Genomic DNA, 14,527 nt, shown 5'->3' with positions numbered 1-14,527 from the left:
TTGGTTGTACTGTGCACAAATGAAAGCAACATTTTTGCATTTTCTAAAGTAAATAGTGCTTTCATGGGCAAAACCTAATTTGCCACAGTCCTATGGCACTGAAGGTGGTTGCTAGAGAATTTTGATGTGATTACTAGGGCAGGTTTGGAGTATTTGGTTACTGGTTCAAGTCTTTATGGTATTTTGTTGTGGCTCGGGTTCTTCCTTCAGTCTAAGTTCTGCCCGTTTTATCATCCACCAGTTGGAAGTCAGAATTCTCTTCCGTAACACATGATTTGAAGAATCATTCACGTCTGTAGGCCAAATGGCATTGGACTAGATGCAAACTTAAATGTAATATCTAAGGTTAAGGATTAGTTTAAATCTCTGACCTCAAGGATGAGCAATAGCCCTAGCAAGCACTACTGATAAAGAGTAAATGACTGATCAATATATTGCACTGAACACGTCTTTTATTTGTTGCCAGTGCTCGCTCTCCATAAATGCTCTCCCAGGACATCTTCGAGTGCTTTTCTCGTTTGACTGCTCGTTGTTGAATCCTCAAAGCGAGTGTGGGTTAATATTGAAGAGACGTTGGCCTGAAGCTATTTCTGATTAAGTTAACGAGAGTCGAGAAATGAAAAGTGTCACTGCAGTTCTTCTCCCCAACTAAATTGTCTCCCTGTATTCGTAAAGGACATGCCACAGCCAAAGCTGAATAAACCAATGATTTATCTCCAGCGCGGCTCTGTCAGCTGATAGCGGGTAGACGTGGTACCCTTGGGTGCTTGTGCTTAAAAAGGCAGGGCAGGAGAGGATAACAGCGTCGGGAATATTACAGTCACTGCTCCTTAGGGGTATGATAGAGGAACTCCAAATGTAAGAAAATTACACTGTCGCAATGCTTTTTCACACGGTTGATTAAGTTTCTACTGCAGTAAAAGAAGTCGAAAGGGCCGTGTGCTACACTTTATTTTCTCCCTGAAGCCCTGTTAATGTCATTCAGGATATCCTGTGCATGTTGTGAAGTTCTTTTACATGGTCATTTCTTCACCCTCTCTCGAACCCTTACGCTTGAACAGGCTGTTTTTGCTGCTGTGCCTTCAGGTCTTCATATGTAAATGAGTTCTGTAATGATCTCCTCGGTCTCATGAGAAAAAACAGACTCTGCATTTTTGCTAAATGTGTGAAATACATTGCTGCAGGTCCAAATTGGTGCAGTTTCAAGGTGAAATGACCACTTGTGTTGCTAAAAGAGCTACAGGGCTCTGTGATTTTTGTTTAGAAGCCACTGAGTTGAAATTTGTAGGGGCGCAGTCAAAAATTTTGATCAAGTTTGGGGTCAGTAATGAATACTTTTATTCACTAAGGACACATTAAATTGATCCGAAGTGACAGTAAAGTTACATTTTAATTACTGTCAGTTACATTTGAATAATTACTGTACCTTTGAATTTTCTATTCATCAAAGAATCCTGAAAAAAATGTATCACGGTTTTCACAAAAATATTAAGCAGGGCAGCCGTTTTCATTATTGATAACAATAAGTAATGTTGGCAGCACTTTATTATACAGTCCTGTTCCCCATGTACATACTATGTACTTATTATAGTAATTACAATAACGGAGTAATAACTAGGTACTAACCCTGAACCCATCTCTAAACATAATCTTAACCTACTTAACCCATGTAGTTACCTTATATTACCAGTACTTTGTGCACGCACTGTAAAATAAAGTGCAACCGAAATGTTTCTTCAGCTGGAAATCAGCATGTTAGAATGATTTCTGAAGGATCATGTGACACTGAAGACTGGGGTAATATTTCACAATATTGCTGTTTTTACTGTATTTTTGATCAAATAAATGCAGCCTTGGTGAGGAAACTTTTACAAATCTTACAGACCCCAAAACTTTTGAATAGTTGTGTAAGTGCATCTGCATTTTATATACACATTATTATTAACAGTAATAATTTTATAGCAAATGAAATTCATATTAAATAGCTTAAATTAATTAAAATACAGTGGACTGAAAAAAACAAAAACAATACTCGTATTTCTTAAACATATTTAAATTATAAGTTAAATGAAGGCTACAGGTCATAGGCGTCTATTTCGGTGGCCCACCAGATTTCGTCATGAGTCATTTTGTACCCACCACTTTTAACTTCCGTCCATAATAATTTGACTTTTGGTTCGATTTTTTGACCGTTTTCAGTGGTTATGAGGAGCAATATGAGAGAGAAATTTGGTAATCATTGTCTGACCTAACAAAAATCCATTATAATATTCATTTTATTTTATTTTTCGTGTTCGCATTTATGAGGGGAAAAACAACGTGTCAGTTCTTGGTTACGCATGTGAACGTTCTGAAAGCAGCACTAAAAGACTGCTTTGAAACTTTCACAGAGACCTCAAACAGAACAGCTGCCTTCCTTTAAAGTGAATTCGTTTTGTATTAATTGTATCTTAATTTTAATCAATGTTTCATGAACCAATTGCCTGGATTTAATAAATAAGAAGTAGCAGAAATATAGAAATATAGCAGACAATAGATAATCACAACACGGAGGCGCCGGCGCGTGAACTGGAGCTGGTCTCATAAATGAACCGAAACTCAGCGTATAAGGTAGCCTACTTGCCTATAGAAGCAGAAGAGTGGGTCATATGTCTAATGCTTTTTGAAAACTTAAGGCTTTCTTCTTCATAAAACGAGTCGGACATCATCACATTTTTGTTTAAATTTTTATTTATTTACATTAGTAAGCTACAGCAGGCACGGCGCCAGGATTCCAGTTTTGGATGGGCCAGACCAATTGTGGGTGGGCCTTAAATTAAACACGTTTAATTAAAAACGTTATCCAATCACTGTTTAACCTAATAAAAAATATTGACTAATATACTGTTATATTATCTGTGCGTATACAAAATATAGATTTTAATAGCTTGATGCTCTTTAAATATTTTGTTGCACTGTAAAAAGTTTCGGTGCATAGGACGGACCTATCCGCGATCGCTCTCCATGGTTCTGACCAAAGAAGAGCGCTTTGGAATCTCCATTACGCATCATCATACGCATCATACCTGGGCTGCGATAACGTTGTCTCTTGCTACGAAGACTCTTAAGTTATAACTTAACTAAAGGTATACTACCACTAAAGGTATATCATTGCTAGGCGCTGGGTTGGAAAATATGTGACGTCATTGTTTTTTTATTTAATCAATGTTGATTATGAAAGTGTCTTTAAGCATGATAAAGATATGATGCATCATGAGATGCGCAATATGTCTGGAGACATGGAGTGGGTAAAACATGATTTTGACCACTTCATTAAGTTTTGTTTTGTAGAAAGACTCTTTTTAAAAGATTTTCGTTTAGTATAAATTGTATCTTAATTTTGATCAATGTTTTATCAACCAATTGCCTGTATTTAATAAATAAGAAGCAATATATATAGCAGACAATGTAATAAGGCGCCGGCACAATCACTTGCATTGCAAGCGAACTGGAGGGCGCCGAAACTCAGCTTGTGCCTCACAGATTTGAGAAATATAGGCTATCTATTATAGAAAGCTTGAAATGTCTACTTTTAAACGAAAATATTCAAAACCAAAAGAAATAGGCTACTCTCTGATTATGTAATCCGAAATGTGCATTTCTCTCTGGCGTTCATGGCGAGTCCGCATCGTCAACTTCATCTTTGCAGCGACACATAAAACACCAGTTTATTAATAAACAATTCAATGTCTCCTTGCTAATTTTGACACATTCATAATCATTACTTTTACCGGTTCTTTGTGGCAAGCTTTATGCGTGCGGTCGTGCGCTTAAGTGCGGCTATATTACGTAAACGCTCTTTATCCTGTAGGCTATAAGTAATTAAATTAATATAAAGGGGCGATTTGTCCACTAATGGCTTAAATGAACAACTACTAGTCGACTAGAAAAAAACTTTAGTCGGAGGCAGCCCTTATTCCACATATTTTCGAACCAGGCAGCAGGCCATTCTGGGTTGAGCGAGCGACCCCGAGCAGAATGAGCGAGCGGAGCGGAATATTCAGAAATGCGCTCTCCACTCACGAGCTCTGATCGGAACAAACCCGAACCTCACTGTCTGCTGAACTTGCGCAGAAACATCAAAATATAACCAGCTTTTTAAAATGGGTTTTAAAACGAAACATTTAGACTATTTGAGCACAAATGATGAGCTTATTGACGATTTTGTATAATTCTTGACAAAATTAGAATACAGCCTAGTAAAAGTTTTTTTGTTTTTTTTCGTTTTGGGTGGGCCTGTTGAAAAGTGGGGCCGTGCCTGAGCTACAGGACATCGTCTTTTAAAACATGACCTGCGCGAAAGAGAAAAAAAAATGCATGCGTCATTGTACCCAGCACTTCTGAAAATGCACTTCCGAATGCGTCTCTGTCCCCAGCACATTTCAAACCAAACTGAAGGTACATGATATTTGGAATTATCCACATTCATTTTGCAATATAAACATTACAGATTAATCGACTGTTAATTTGAATGACAACTGACTATGAATATGAAAATCTGCTCAAAATGTACATCCCTTGTCATGTCACCAAGTTATTGTTACTGCATTTTGTTCACAATGTAAAATAAATGTTTGCACTAACAGCCCTAAACAATTACTTTTTTAGTTTCCACTGAGAAAAATCAAAGGATATATGGGAAGATTATGAATATTATGAATGAATAATGACTTAAAAGGGATAGTTACTCTAAAATGAAAATTAAGTCATCAATTACTCAAATGCCGTACGCCCTTTTTTCTTTTACGGACCACAAGCAGAGGAATTTAAAAAAATGTCCCGCTCATGCTAGTCAATATGATGGCAGTGAATGAACCCATGTGACGCGTGTTGCATATTCCAAGAGGTGTACGATAGGGTTTGGTGAAAAACAAACTGAAATTTAATGTATTAGTTAACGAAAATCCTGATCTTTGTCGTCAGTCTCGCCCAGAAAAAGCACACAAGCACACAAAAAACGGCATGAAATACAATGCCTAGAAATCCCCAAAAAGAATCTGTGTACTTTCTTCACTGAGTCGAACATCTCCAGACCCGAACTCTGTTTGTCCGATGACAGTCAGAATGACAGCTGACAGATGTGAACGCGATAACTTGTTACGACGAACACAACGGATATATTCACCTCGGAGAAAAAGGTACATGGATTGTATTTCATGTCGCGTGTTTATTAATCTTGATTTCTCACAACTTGTGTGCTTTTTCTGGGCGCTAACAGTCTCATGAATGCTCAGTCCAACGGCCAAGATCAGGATATTTGTTAAATAATCCATTCAATTTCAAACTCTATCATTTACCCCTAGAATACCCGGAATATACGACACGTCACATCGGACCGTTCTGTGATACTTTTGCATCTTTTTGATGCTGGTCGCTATTCACTGCAATAAATTTTGCATCTAAAGTTGCATTTAAATTTTTTTATTTAAAATCAGGATAGGAAACGTTTATGTTTCTAATCTCATTCAAATTTGCCTTGGGGAAAATAAATTTTTTCAACAAATGTTTAAAGCAACTGACCTGTTAACCACACCAATAATGCCCAGTCTGACCGGTATGACGCGGCCCAGCAGAACCTCCAGAGCATCTGTCCCCGCGTCCATCAAATCCAGCTTACTCACGACCAGCAGCGTCCTGTGACCTGAGCGCAACAGACAATGAGTACATTCCCTTCCCACAATGCCATTCAGTGCTGCAATAATGACATCTGGACTTCTCTGCACGTCGCTCACCATCTGGGTCCACCTCTCGTGCCAGTTTAAGGGCATCAGATGTGGCGAGGTCAGAGTTGGCAGGAGATACACACAGGATGAGGGAGTTGGGGTTGGAGATGTAGGACAGAATCATCTCTTGGACTTGAGTCTCAATATCTTCAGGCTGGTCACCAACCGGGACCTACACAAAAAACATCACACAATATTAAAAGAGACTGAATGGGTAATTGAAGGAATGGATTTCAATATTTTATCTTTAAAGTTATCTTTACTGGGCGAAATCCAGATATTTCAATAGGAATCCATGAGATTGGGAATTCTGAGTGAGGGCGAATGATTTCCCCAAACAAGATTTTGCAATGGGTTCAAGTTTTTCATGCAAATTTGCCGCTTTGACCAAAACAAAGCTGCTTGGTTTGAGAGTTACTTCTGAGTTGTGCTTCATACATCACAACGTATTTTTTTTGCATCAAAATGTCACAAATGTGGTCGCACATTAATGCAGAAATGCACCATTGGTTTGCCAACCACCACTAAAACATCAAAAGAAGTAGAATACCGCATTTCTGCCACCTACTGGACTGGAGTGCGAAGTACTGGATGGAGAGCAATGGTGATTTGCCACAATTTTACTGTACAATTGCTTAAACATTAGGGCTGTCTATCAGCAACAAAGTCACAAAGGTAAGTTCTACAACTATTAGCAGTTATAAAGTCCTCATACAAATCAATTAACACTCTCTAAACTTATGAAAGCTAATCAAATAAAAGCCGAAACATAGTCATTTACCTACTATTTCAACATTTCCAGATGATCATGATCAAAACGTTTGTTGCGCAAGTGCATTTATTAGGGAATCACAAATGCAGAAGTTACAGTCGAGATATTTGGATTTATTAAAATTAATCACAGAAATTTTGCTCATAGATTTAGAATTTAGAAAATAACACAAGCCTCATTATGAATGAACACAGACTTGCTGTATTACATCTCTTGATATCAGGCAATCCTATTATATTTGCTCACAGGCCTTCTTAAACCTAGGTAGCCTGTATTTTTTATACAGTATTGCCTTAATTAATTTGATAAACCTTGCATTTTTAAATTTCACTGTTCTTGTATTCAAATTAAGCACAGTCCACTAGTCTCCACACGTTCTGTGAAGTTGCTACAGAAGCTGTATTGATGCTAATTTCGGCAAAGAGCATGTGGCGATACATCATCGTCTCGATATAACAATCAGGTCGTTTTTCACCAAACTGACCGGAGCATTTGGAAAATGATAAAGTGTTTATGCTAACACTGCTTTATTAATTTATTAAAAGGTGAATAAATGTGCTGCCATTGTATTGAACTCACCCATCTGAACGTATTTTAACGTGCACCGGAGCCGTATCTCTGGTCTCTCATATCTCTCTTGTTGTACAACTAGCTGTTTAGTTCGTTTCCGTACACACTGTGTTGAATTTTTTTTTATGTGGTTGTCACTCCTATAAATTACTGAGCTGTGTGTGTTCAGAACTGGATAAAGCACTAAAAGGTGAACAGACAACTGAATTTAGCTGCAGTGTGTATGTGGTCTATAAAGCTTTCTACCAACACAGAAGATTTCCATATAATCCCTGCTTAAAGTTAAGAGTATTTTCTTCACGGTCTGTGATTTCAGCGCTGATTTTAATTTCATTTCATATTAGGAAGAACTAGAAACTGGATTTGACTTTCGAAGATTGTGCATTAATTTAGATTACAATTTTTTTTCGTACTTGGAAAGGGGGATTTTGAGTGCAGTGAACAGCCTTACTGAGTCTTCACAAATTTGATATAATATCATTTTTTTTTATTGTAATGCAATTATATGCACATAATTATAATGTACTATTTAGCTTTAATAACATGATCACTTAGTAATATGACCCAAACCTTAAAAGCAAAACAAATACTTGTCTAAAATTATTTAAGTAATCAAGTAATCAGTCATTAAAGGTATTGCGGAGGATTTTCTTTTTCCGGGTGGATCATCAAGACTATTGGTCCTCCTAAGTGTCAATCATTCTGGTGATATGTTTACGTAAGGCCGTCGTACGTGCTCGTGCACACGATTCACACGATGGCGTGCGCTCAAACAACATGACATCATGACTTTGCGTAAACATACACGCCACTTTCAAGTCAAGTGGCGTGTTATCTATACGCATTTTGAGCTATCCGCGTATATGTCCACGCCGTCATCTTCCGCGTGTATGTCTACGCCGTTAAATGTCCGAGTGATTCCGCGTGTATGTTCTACGCCGTTAAATGTCCGAGCGAAACGAAGCAAAATGTAAATCTACATCTGGGGAGCGATATTTTTTTACTAGGATGGTAGGGGAAGACTCATAAATGGTATTAACCCCAGTGACGGGTAGGTTTAGGGACGGGGTTGGGGAAAGTCATATATATTTATATAGAGAGTAATGTAACGTTAAGTCAACGGCGTTGATAAACACGCTGAAAAGCGATTATGCGTGTTGATAGCACGCCAAAAATGGAAATACGAATTGGCGTGTCATACATACGCCATTTCATGAGATCAGTCTGGCTCAAAACACAGGTTGGGCTTCCCACTGATGCCTCAGTCGCGATCACTGCTAGTAAAAGTTAATGTAAGATATGATTAGCTCGTGCATGCTCTCTCGTGCACACGTTTAATAGGCGTTCCCTCTCGGGAGCAGGTAGAGTGTTGCGCATGTGCATTTTTTCACAAAGTGGAGAGGGCGGTTCTTTTCTAAAATTCGGAAAAATCCTCCACTATACCTTTAATAAAATAAGAACAAAGAAACAAAAGACAATAGGACAAATAAATACCAACATAAAGATACAGATACAAACAGTGCTTTAAGTTTAGGTTTTTCTGTTGTTGTTCGATTAACATTAAAGACACTGACAGCATTGGGTATATTAGGTTACTGTCACTTTAAGACCTCCAATACTCACAGGTCCCAAAGTAAGACATTACTGCAAAGACGGACAATTTAAAATAATTATGTGTGTATCTGACCGTTCAATCGCAATAAGCCTAGAAAGGAACACAATTCAGTGCTCGCGTGCACAGAAATCCACAGGCAGTCTGACATCGGTACCGAATTAAGTTCTTTCTCAGTATACTGCGCTTTTGATAACTCTTTTTAGTACAATCGAGCATATCATACTTTTTATTTTGTCATTCATCCATGTTTTTTAATCACTTCACCTACTGACATCATGTACGCAGCATCTGTATCAATACATTACAACTTTATGAATTTTTTGTATTGATTTTTTTTTTTACTGTAAGAATTTTAGCATCTCAAATTTTGTTTATTTTTAAAGAATTAATTGTACTTAAATAACGTTTAATTGACAGAATTTGATTTCAAGAGATAAAATAGAATATAATATTTCAATTTTTTTAATCCTAAAGCAAATGAGTTTGTTTGCATTACATGGTAAAATAACATGCACGCACAGTCACTGTTGTTACCTTAGTGATGCCAGGCAAGTCAACCAAGGTCAGACTGAGCACGTTTGGGGAATAGATCTTCAGGTAAATGGGCTCTGGACTGATGCCCTGAGGAGGAAAAAGAGAACAACTAGATGAGATCATTTAAATCTGGGCCTTCAAATGGTACGACGAGTGTGTGTATGTCAAACTGTGTGAAACACTGATGAGTGCCATGCTTCCACTGCACCTTATTATCGGTATTGCGATCTGTTTCATCCTCAATCTCTTTCCGGATTTCATTGAAATCTGTGAAAATCTGAGCAAAGAAAAAACAGCATCATTATAGAGTCGACGTGATAACAAGCTTGGTTTGAAAGTGTTCTGAATTTTTTTTTAACTTAAGCCCTATTGGGACAGGGCTAGTTTTCTAAATGATGTTTGAGTTACAGTTCGTATCACTCGATGTCTGTGATTTCATGTACTGATTCGGACGGGACTAACATCTCCGTGTTTATCACTGAGTGTGTGTTTTCTATACAGAAGGTCATCTGCTGTGTTTGTGTGCATCACGTATGACGTAAATGCTTTTTAATTAATTACTTATTGATATCATTTTAATGTATTATTAACACCATATTGAGTTTATAGAAGTAGCTGATCATAATAAACCCACATAAGTGAGCAGAGAAATTTAGACACGTATCTTACACTGATATTAAAATGGCTATTCATTTATTAATTTTATCATTTTATTTCTTGGTCGGATTCCATCCACATTGAAATTGAATTAAATGAAAGCACGCAAAAGATTGGTGCACAAAAGGACTAATGTTAGAATAATACAATATCGGCAATCACAGACATTCACATTGGAACAGGATGAGATCTCCCAAAAACAGTAGGTGATGTGCTCTGGATTTTTCACTGAGGTTGTGTGAGAAAAACACAGACGTGGCAGATTCGGACAGGATTAAAATCACAAAATATGCCTGTGAAACACAAATGTCTTTAACGTCCTCCATGAAAACTAGTCCAGTCCGAATAAGGCTTTAGTGTCAAACGAGACCTTTTGTAATTACCTGGTTTTTGCTGTGAAGGAATGTGCCCCATTCCTCTGCTTTGATACCTTTAGAAGAAAGAATGAGATCGAATGAGAGAGAGAATAACAAGAACACAAGACAATACAAATCAATATTAATGACACTGAATCTGCAGAAACCCTCTCCCCATAGAAGACCTCAACAAAATAAAAGCATTTTACAGGCTTTCACAGCAAAGTGAACTGAAGTGAACAAATTGTAAAATCAATATTCAACCAGAAAAGTTACAGTGGCCGGATACATGAGTGCACAACTGAGAGATTGGAGACCAAACGTGCATTTGCTCTAGTCTCAAGAGTGGAAACAATACCAGTTTTTTCACTTAAAAAAACACAACACATGGGAAAACAAACACAAAGAATGACATTTACAAAACAATTAGTGGGATGGGAACCACACCAGGAGAGCGATTAGGACAGATCATGCAGACAAACGTGTTGAAAAGCAGAGACCTGGATAGGTGTTTTGAGAGTTTTGTTTTGCTCCATTTCCTGAGAAAGAAAGCGAAGAAAGGACAGCAGAGAGAGTGTTAGGAAGAAATGTTACTGTAAGCGTATTAGGAACAAAGTCACAGAAAGATCAGAATACGTCATAGTGAGCAGACGTTAAAGGGATACTCCACTTTTTTTGGAAATAGGCTCATTTTACAACTCCCCCAGAGTTAAACAGTTGAGTTTTATCATTTTGGAATCCATTCAGCCGATCTCCGGGTCTGGCGGTACCACTTTTAGCATAGCTTAGCATAATGAATTGAACCGGACAAGACCACTAGCATCTCTCTCAAAAAAATGTACAAAGAGTTTCGATATTTTTACTAAGACCGACGGAAAATGTAAAGTTGTGATTTTCTAGGCTGATATGGCTAGGAACTATACTCTCATTCCTGCGTAATAATCAAGAAACTTTTCTGCAGTACCATGAGTCCAGCAGGTGTAATGATATGACGCAGCGCCTGATAATAGTCCCCAGCTCGGTAGCCTATTATCAGGCGGCATGCGCTGCGTCATATCATTACGCCTGCTGCACTCATGGTACTGCAGAAAAGTTTCTTGATAATACAGAAAAGTACACGATGTAACTACAGAAGAGTCAAGTTTTAAATAGGAAAAATATCGAAACTCTCTGGTCATTTTTTTGAGAGAGATGCTAATGGTCTTGTCCGGTTCAATTCATTATGCTAAGCTATGCTAAAAGTGGGACCCCCAGACCCGGAGATCGGCTGAATGGATTCCAAAACTGTAAAACTCAACTGTTTAACTCTGGGGGAGTTGTAAAATGAGCCTATTTCCAAAAAAAGTGGAGTATCCCTTTAAAGGGGCCGTGACATGGAGTTTTTTTATTATTTTAATATGTTCCTTGAGGTTCACTTATAATGTTTTCACACAAAAAAAAAATACACAAGTAGAAAAAATATTATTTTCAACCTTCACTCTTGACACTCTGTCTGAAATAACCCGTTTTTAAGAGGCGGCTCCTCTAAGGCTTGTCAGTAAACGGCCACTGTTATGATTGGCTAACGTCACTGCATAGGAAACAGCATCAACGCACACTCGATATTGCACGCGAGTTAGTGTTTTGAAAACATTATCTATATAAAACCGTCATTTACACAAAGATCATGGCAAATTTAATTTGTCATGTCATGACCCCTTTAAAGGAATGTTCCGGGTTCAATACAAGTTATGTATGTGTGGAAGAAAAAAAGAGCAAAACCCACATTTGCAGTAATGCACTTACAATGGAAGTCTATGGGACAAGAAATATGATGCACATATTTAAGAAATATGAAGCTCTCATTTTTAATAAGATTCTTAATTATATATTCATTTATCTATAGAAAAAAAAAATTCACTGGTGTCTCAATCCTTTTATTAATGTAGCGAATTTAGCAACTATTCTCTGTATTTGATCAAAATGAAAAGTAAAGCCATTTCTAATATTACAAAAATTTCTATTTCAAATAAATGCTGTTCTTTTGAACTTTCTATTCATCAAAGAATCCTGAAAAATGTTTCAGTTTCCACAAAAATATGAAGCAGCACAACTGTTTTCAACATTGATAATAATAAAAAATGTTTCTTGAGCATCAAATCATCATATTAGAATGATTTCTGAAGGATCATGTGACACTGAAGACTGGAGTAATGATGCTGAAAATTCAGCTTTGATCAATAAAATTAAATAAATCAATTGTAATTTTCAATTGTAATAATATTTCACAAAATTATGTTTTTTACTGTATTTTTGATAAAAAATGTATTATAAAAACTTACAGACAGAGTTTGAACGGTAGTGTAACTACTAAGCGATGTTAGGTAAATGTTTAGGTATTATGGCTATACTTTGAAAATAGTGTGTATTTTAGCATTTATTCTCATGAAGTGTCTTGTACTGAACCCAGAACATTTCTTAAATGTTTTTTTTTAAACCTTTAGGAACATTGAAAATAAATTTGACTTACTTCTATATTAAAGCGTGCAAAGCAAGCGCATATGTGCTAGACGTGTTCTTGTGTGAAATACTCTTTTTCTCCAATATATTTAAAACTTTCCAGTGCTCCATGGTGACTATGATGCCCCAAAATACTGTCTAGAGATATATTGTCTAGAGATATCACTATTTTGGAGACACAATCAGTCAACAGAATACAGCTCTGATAAATCCTGACACATTTGTAAGCTGTTACCATTATCATGTTTGCGCCTCTCCTCCAGCGATGGCACATTCACCAGCTGTAACACTAGAGGGCGCCGCGTCACTATTCCTGAACCTCGGGGCAAGAAGTCTCGTCCAACCAAACTCTCCAATACTGAACTCTTGCCACTGCTCTGTAGATTTATTTAGAGAGACAAACAGAGCATATGACTTCACAGGGAAAATACATGTCGGCCTACTTGCATCATGTACCATCACAAAACAGAGATCATACCTTACGTTGTGAAGGTTTCCATTTCAATGCACTGCATAAAGACGCAAATTCAAACTATTCACTGTTAGATTAATGACTCACCTGTGATCCCACGACTACGATCTGAGGAAGCTGGATGATCTCGGCTCCAACTGTGAGGAAAACCTCCTGCAGTCTGTTAATGATGGGAATAAGAGTCTCCATCTCTGCAAGAGACAGAAAAGTCAATGCACTGAGTGTAAAGCTGCTATACATGAACAACAGATTGTGGCTTAATCAATAGAGATGCAGAAGCAAAAGATGCTCCATAAATAAGAGGACAGGCCTAACTGATACTGGGCTTGAATAACTACAGCAATATCTCTCTGTCTATCCTTTATTAATATAATTTACACACACACACACACACACACATAGTCTGCATATATATATATACACACACACACACACACATACATATGTATGTAATGTATTTACACACGTGTGTGTGTGTGTGTGTGTGTGTTTGTGTGTGTAAATACATGCATACATATTTATGTAAATATATAAATAAAGGGTAACTGATATTGCTGGATAGAAGATATTGCTGTAGATATTCACACACAAACACACTGTGTATTTGCATGTCACATATTATGTATGTGTGTTATTTTTTTACAGTCTATGGTTTTACATTAATAAAGAGCACTAGTCTGCACAACCCATTCATGCAACTATTTTATTAATTAATTTGTAGATATAATTAATTAGCAGTTATATTGAATATTTCACGACAGACATGAGCCGTGCAGGGTGTGATGCTGCTGACAGCAGAACAAGGTTACATGATAGGAGAAACGGTCGAAAAATGAGCACAACCGGTTCGATGGAATAATATCCTTACCGTGTGTCGACCTTTTTACAAAATTACACAATCACAGCGTGTAAACCTAAACGCTCACTGTCATGCTGGAAATGTGGGAAATCCAACGTACAGTCACTGGAAGACCGACATGTTTTGAGGTTTCGCTTTTCTGCGCCCTTACCGTAGGCTGTCAAAGATGGGTCTGGAGTCAGCTACAAGACATTCGATTGGCTAATGCATTGGTGACGTTAGAGTGTATGTTCAGCTCATTGGATGAAATACCTATCAATCACAACATGTCATGGCCGCTTCTCCACGCCCCTTCCCAACATCAGGACCCCTACAATTTCATCTGTGGCCTTCAATATCACAGTAGCGTTCTTGTGGAATTCTACTGAATTACATAAATAAATAAACGATGCATAAATAAATAAATAAAATAGCATGCAAAAAGGTTCGAA

The 14,527-nt window shown here is 37.3% G+C and overlaps 1 protein-coding gene across 4 annotated transcripts in view; it reads right to left on the bottom strand.

Moving 5' to 3' along the window:
• LOC311278635 (dynamin-1-like protein) overlaps positions 1–14,527 on the bottom strand; it is a 31,741-nt gene that overhangs the window by 15,220 nt on the left and 1,994 nt on the right. Inside the window, exons 2-9 of one of the 4 annotated variants that reach the window (XM_084389614.1) lie at positions 13,325–13,428; positions 13,001–13,142; positions 10,767–10,805; positions 10,294–10,340; positions 9,462–9,530; positions 9,254–9,340; positions 5,772–5,934; positions 5,560–5,680 (exon numbers count right to left, since the gene is read on the bottom strand). In XM_084389614.1, coding sequence (XP_084245740.1) covers positions 5,560–5,680; positions 5,772–5,934; positions 9,254–9,340; positions 9,462–9,530; positions 10,294–10,340; positions 10,767–10,805; positions 13,001–13,142; positions 13,325–13,428 — 772 coding nt within the window. Of the gene's footprint in view, positions 1–5,559; positions 5,681–5,771; positions 5,935–9,253; positions 9,341–9,461; positions 9,531–10,293; positions 10,341–10,766; positions 10,806–13,000; positions 13,143–13,324; positions 13,429–14,105; positions 14,378–14,527 lie in introns of those variants that run through there. The other 3 variants (XM_084389617.1, XM_084389616.1, XM_084389615.1) reach the window with 3 other exon arrangements.

This window comes from Rutilus rutilus (genome assembly GCF_951802725.1).
Source record: "Rutilus rutilus genome assembly, chromosome: 19".
Lineage (NCBI taxonomy): Eukaryota > Metazoa > Chordata > Actinopteri > Cypriniformes > Leuciscidae > Rutilus > Rutilus rutilus.
Note: the sequence above shows the minus strand (reverse complement) of the source record. Positions and strands in the feature narration are given on the sequence as shown.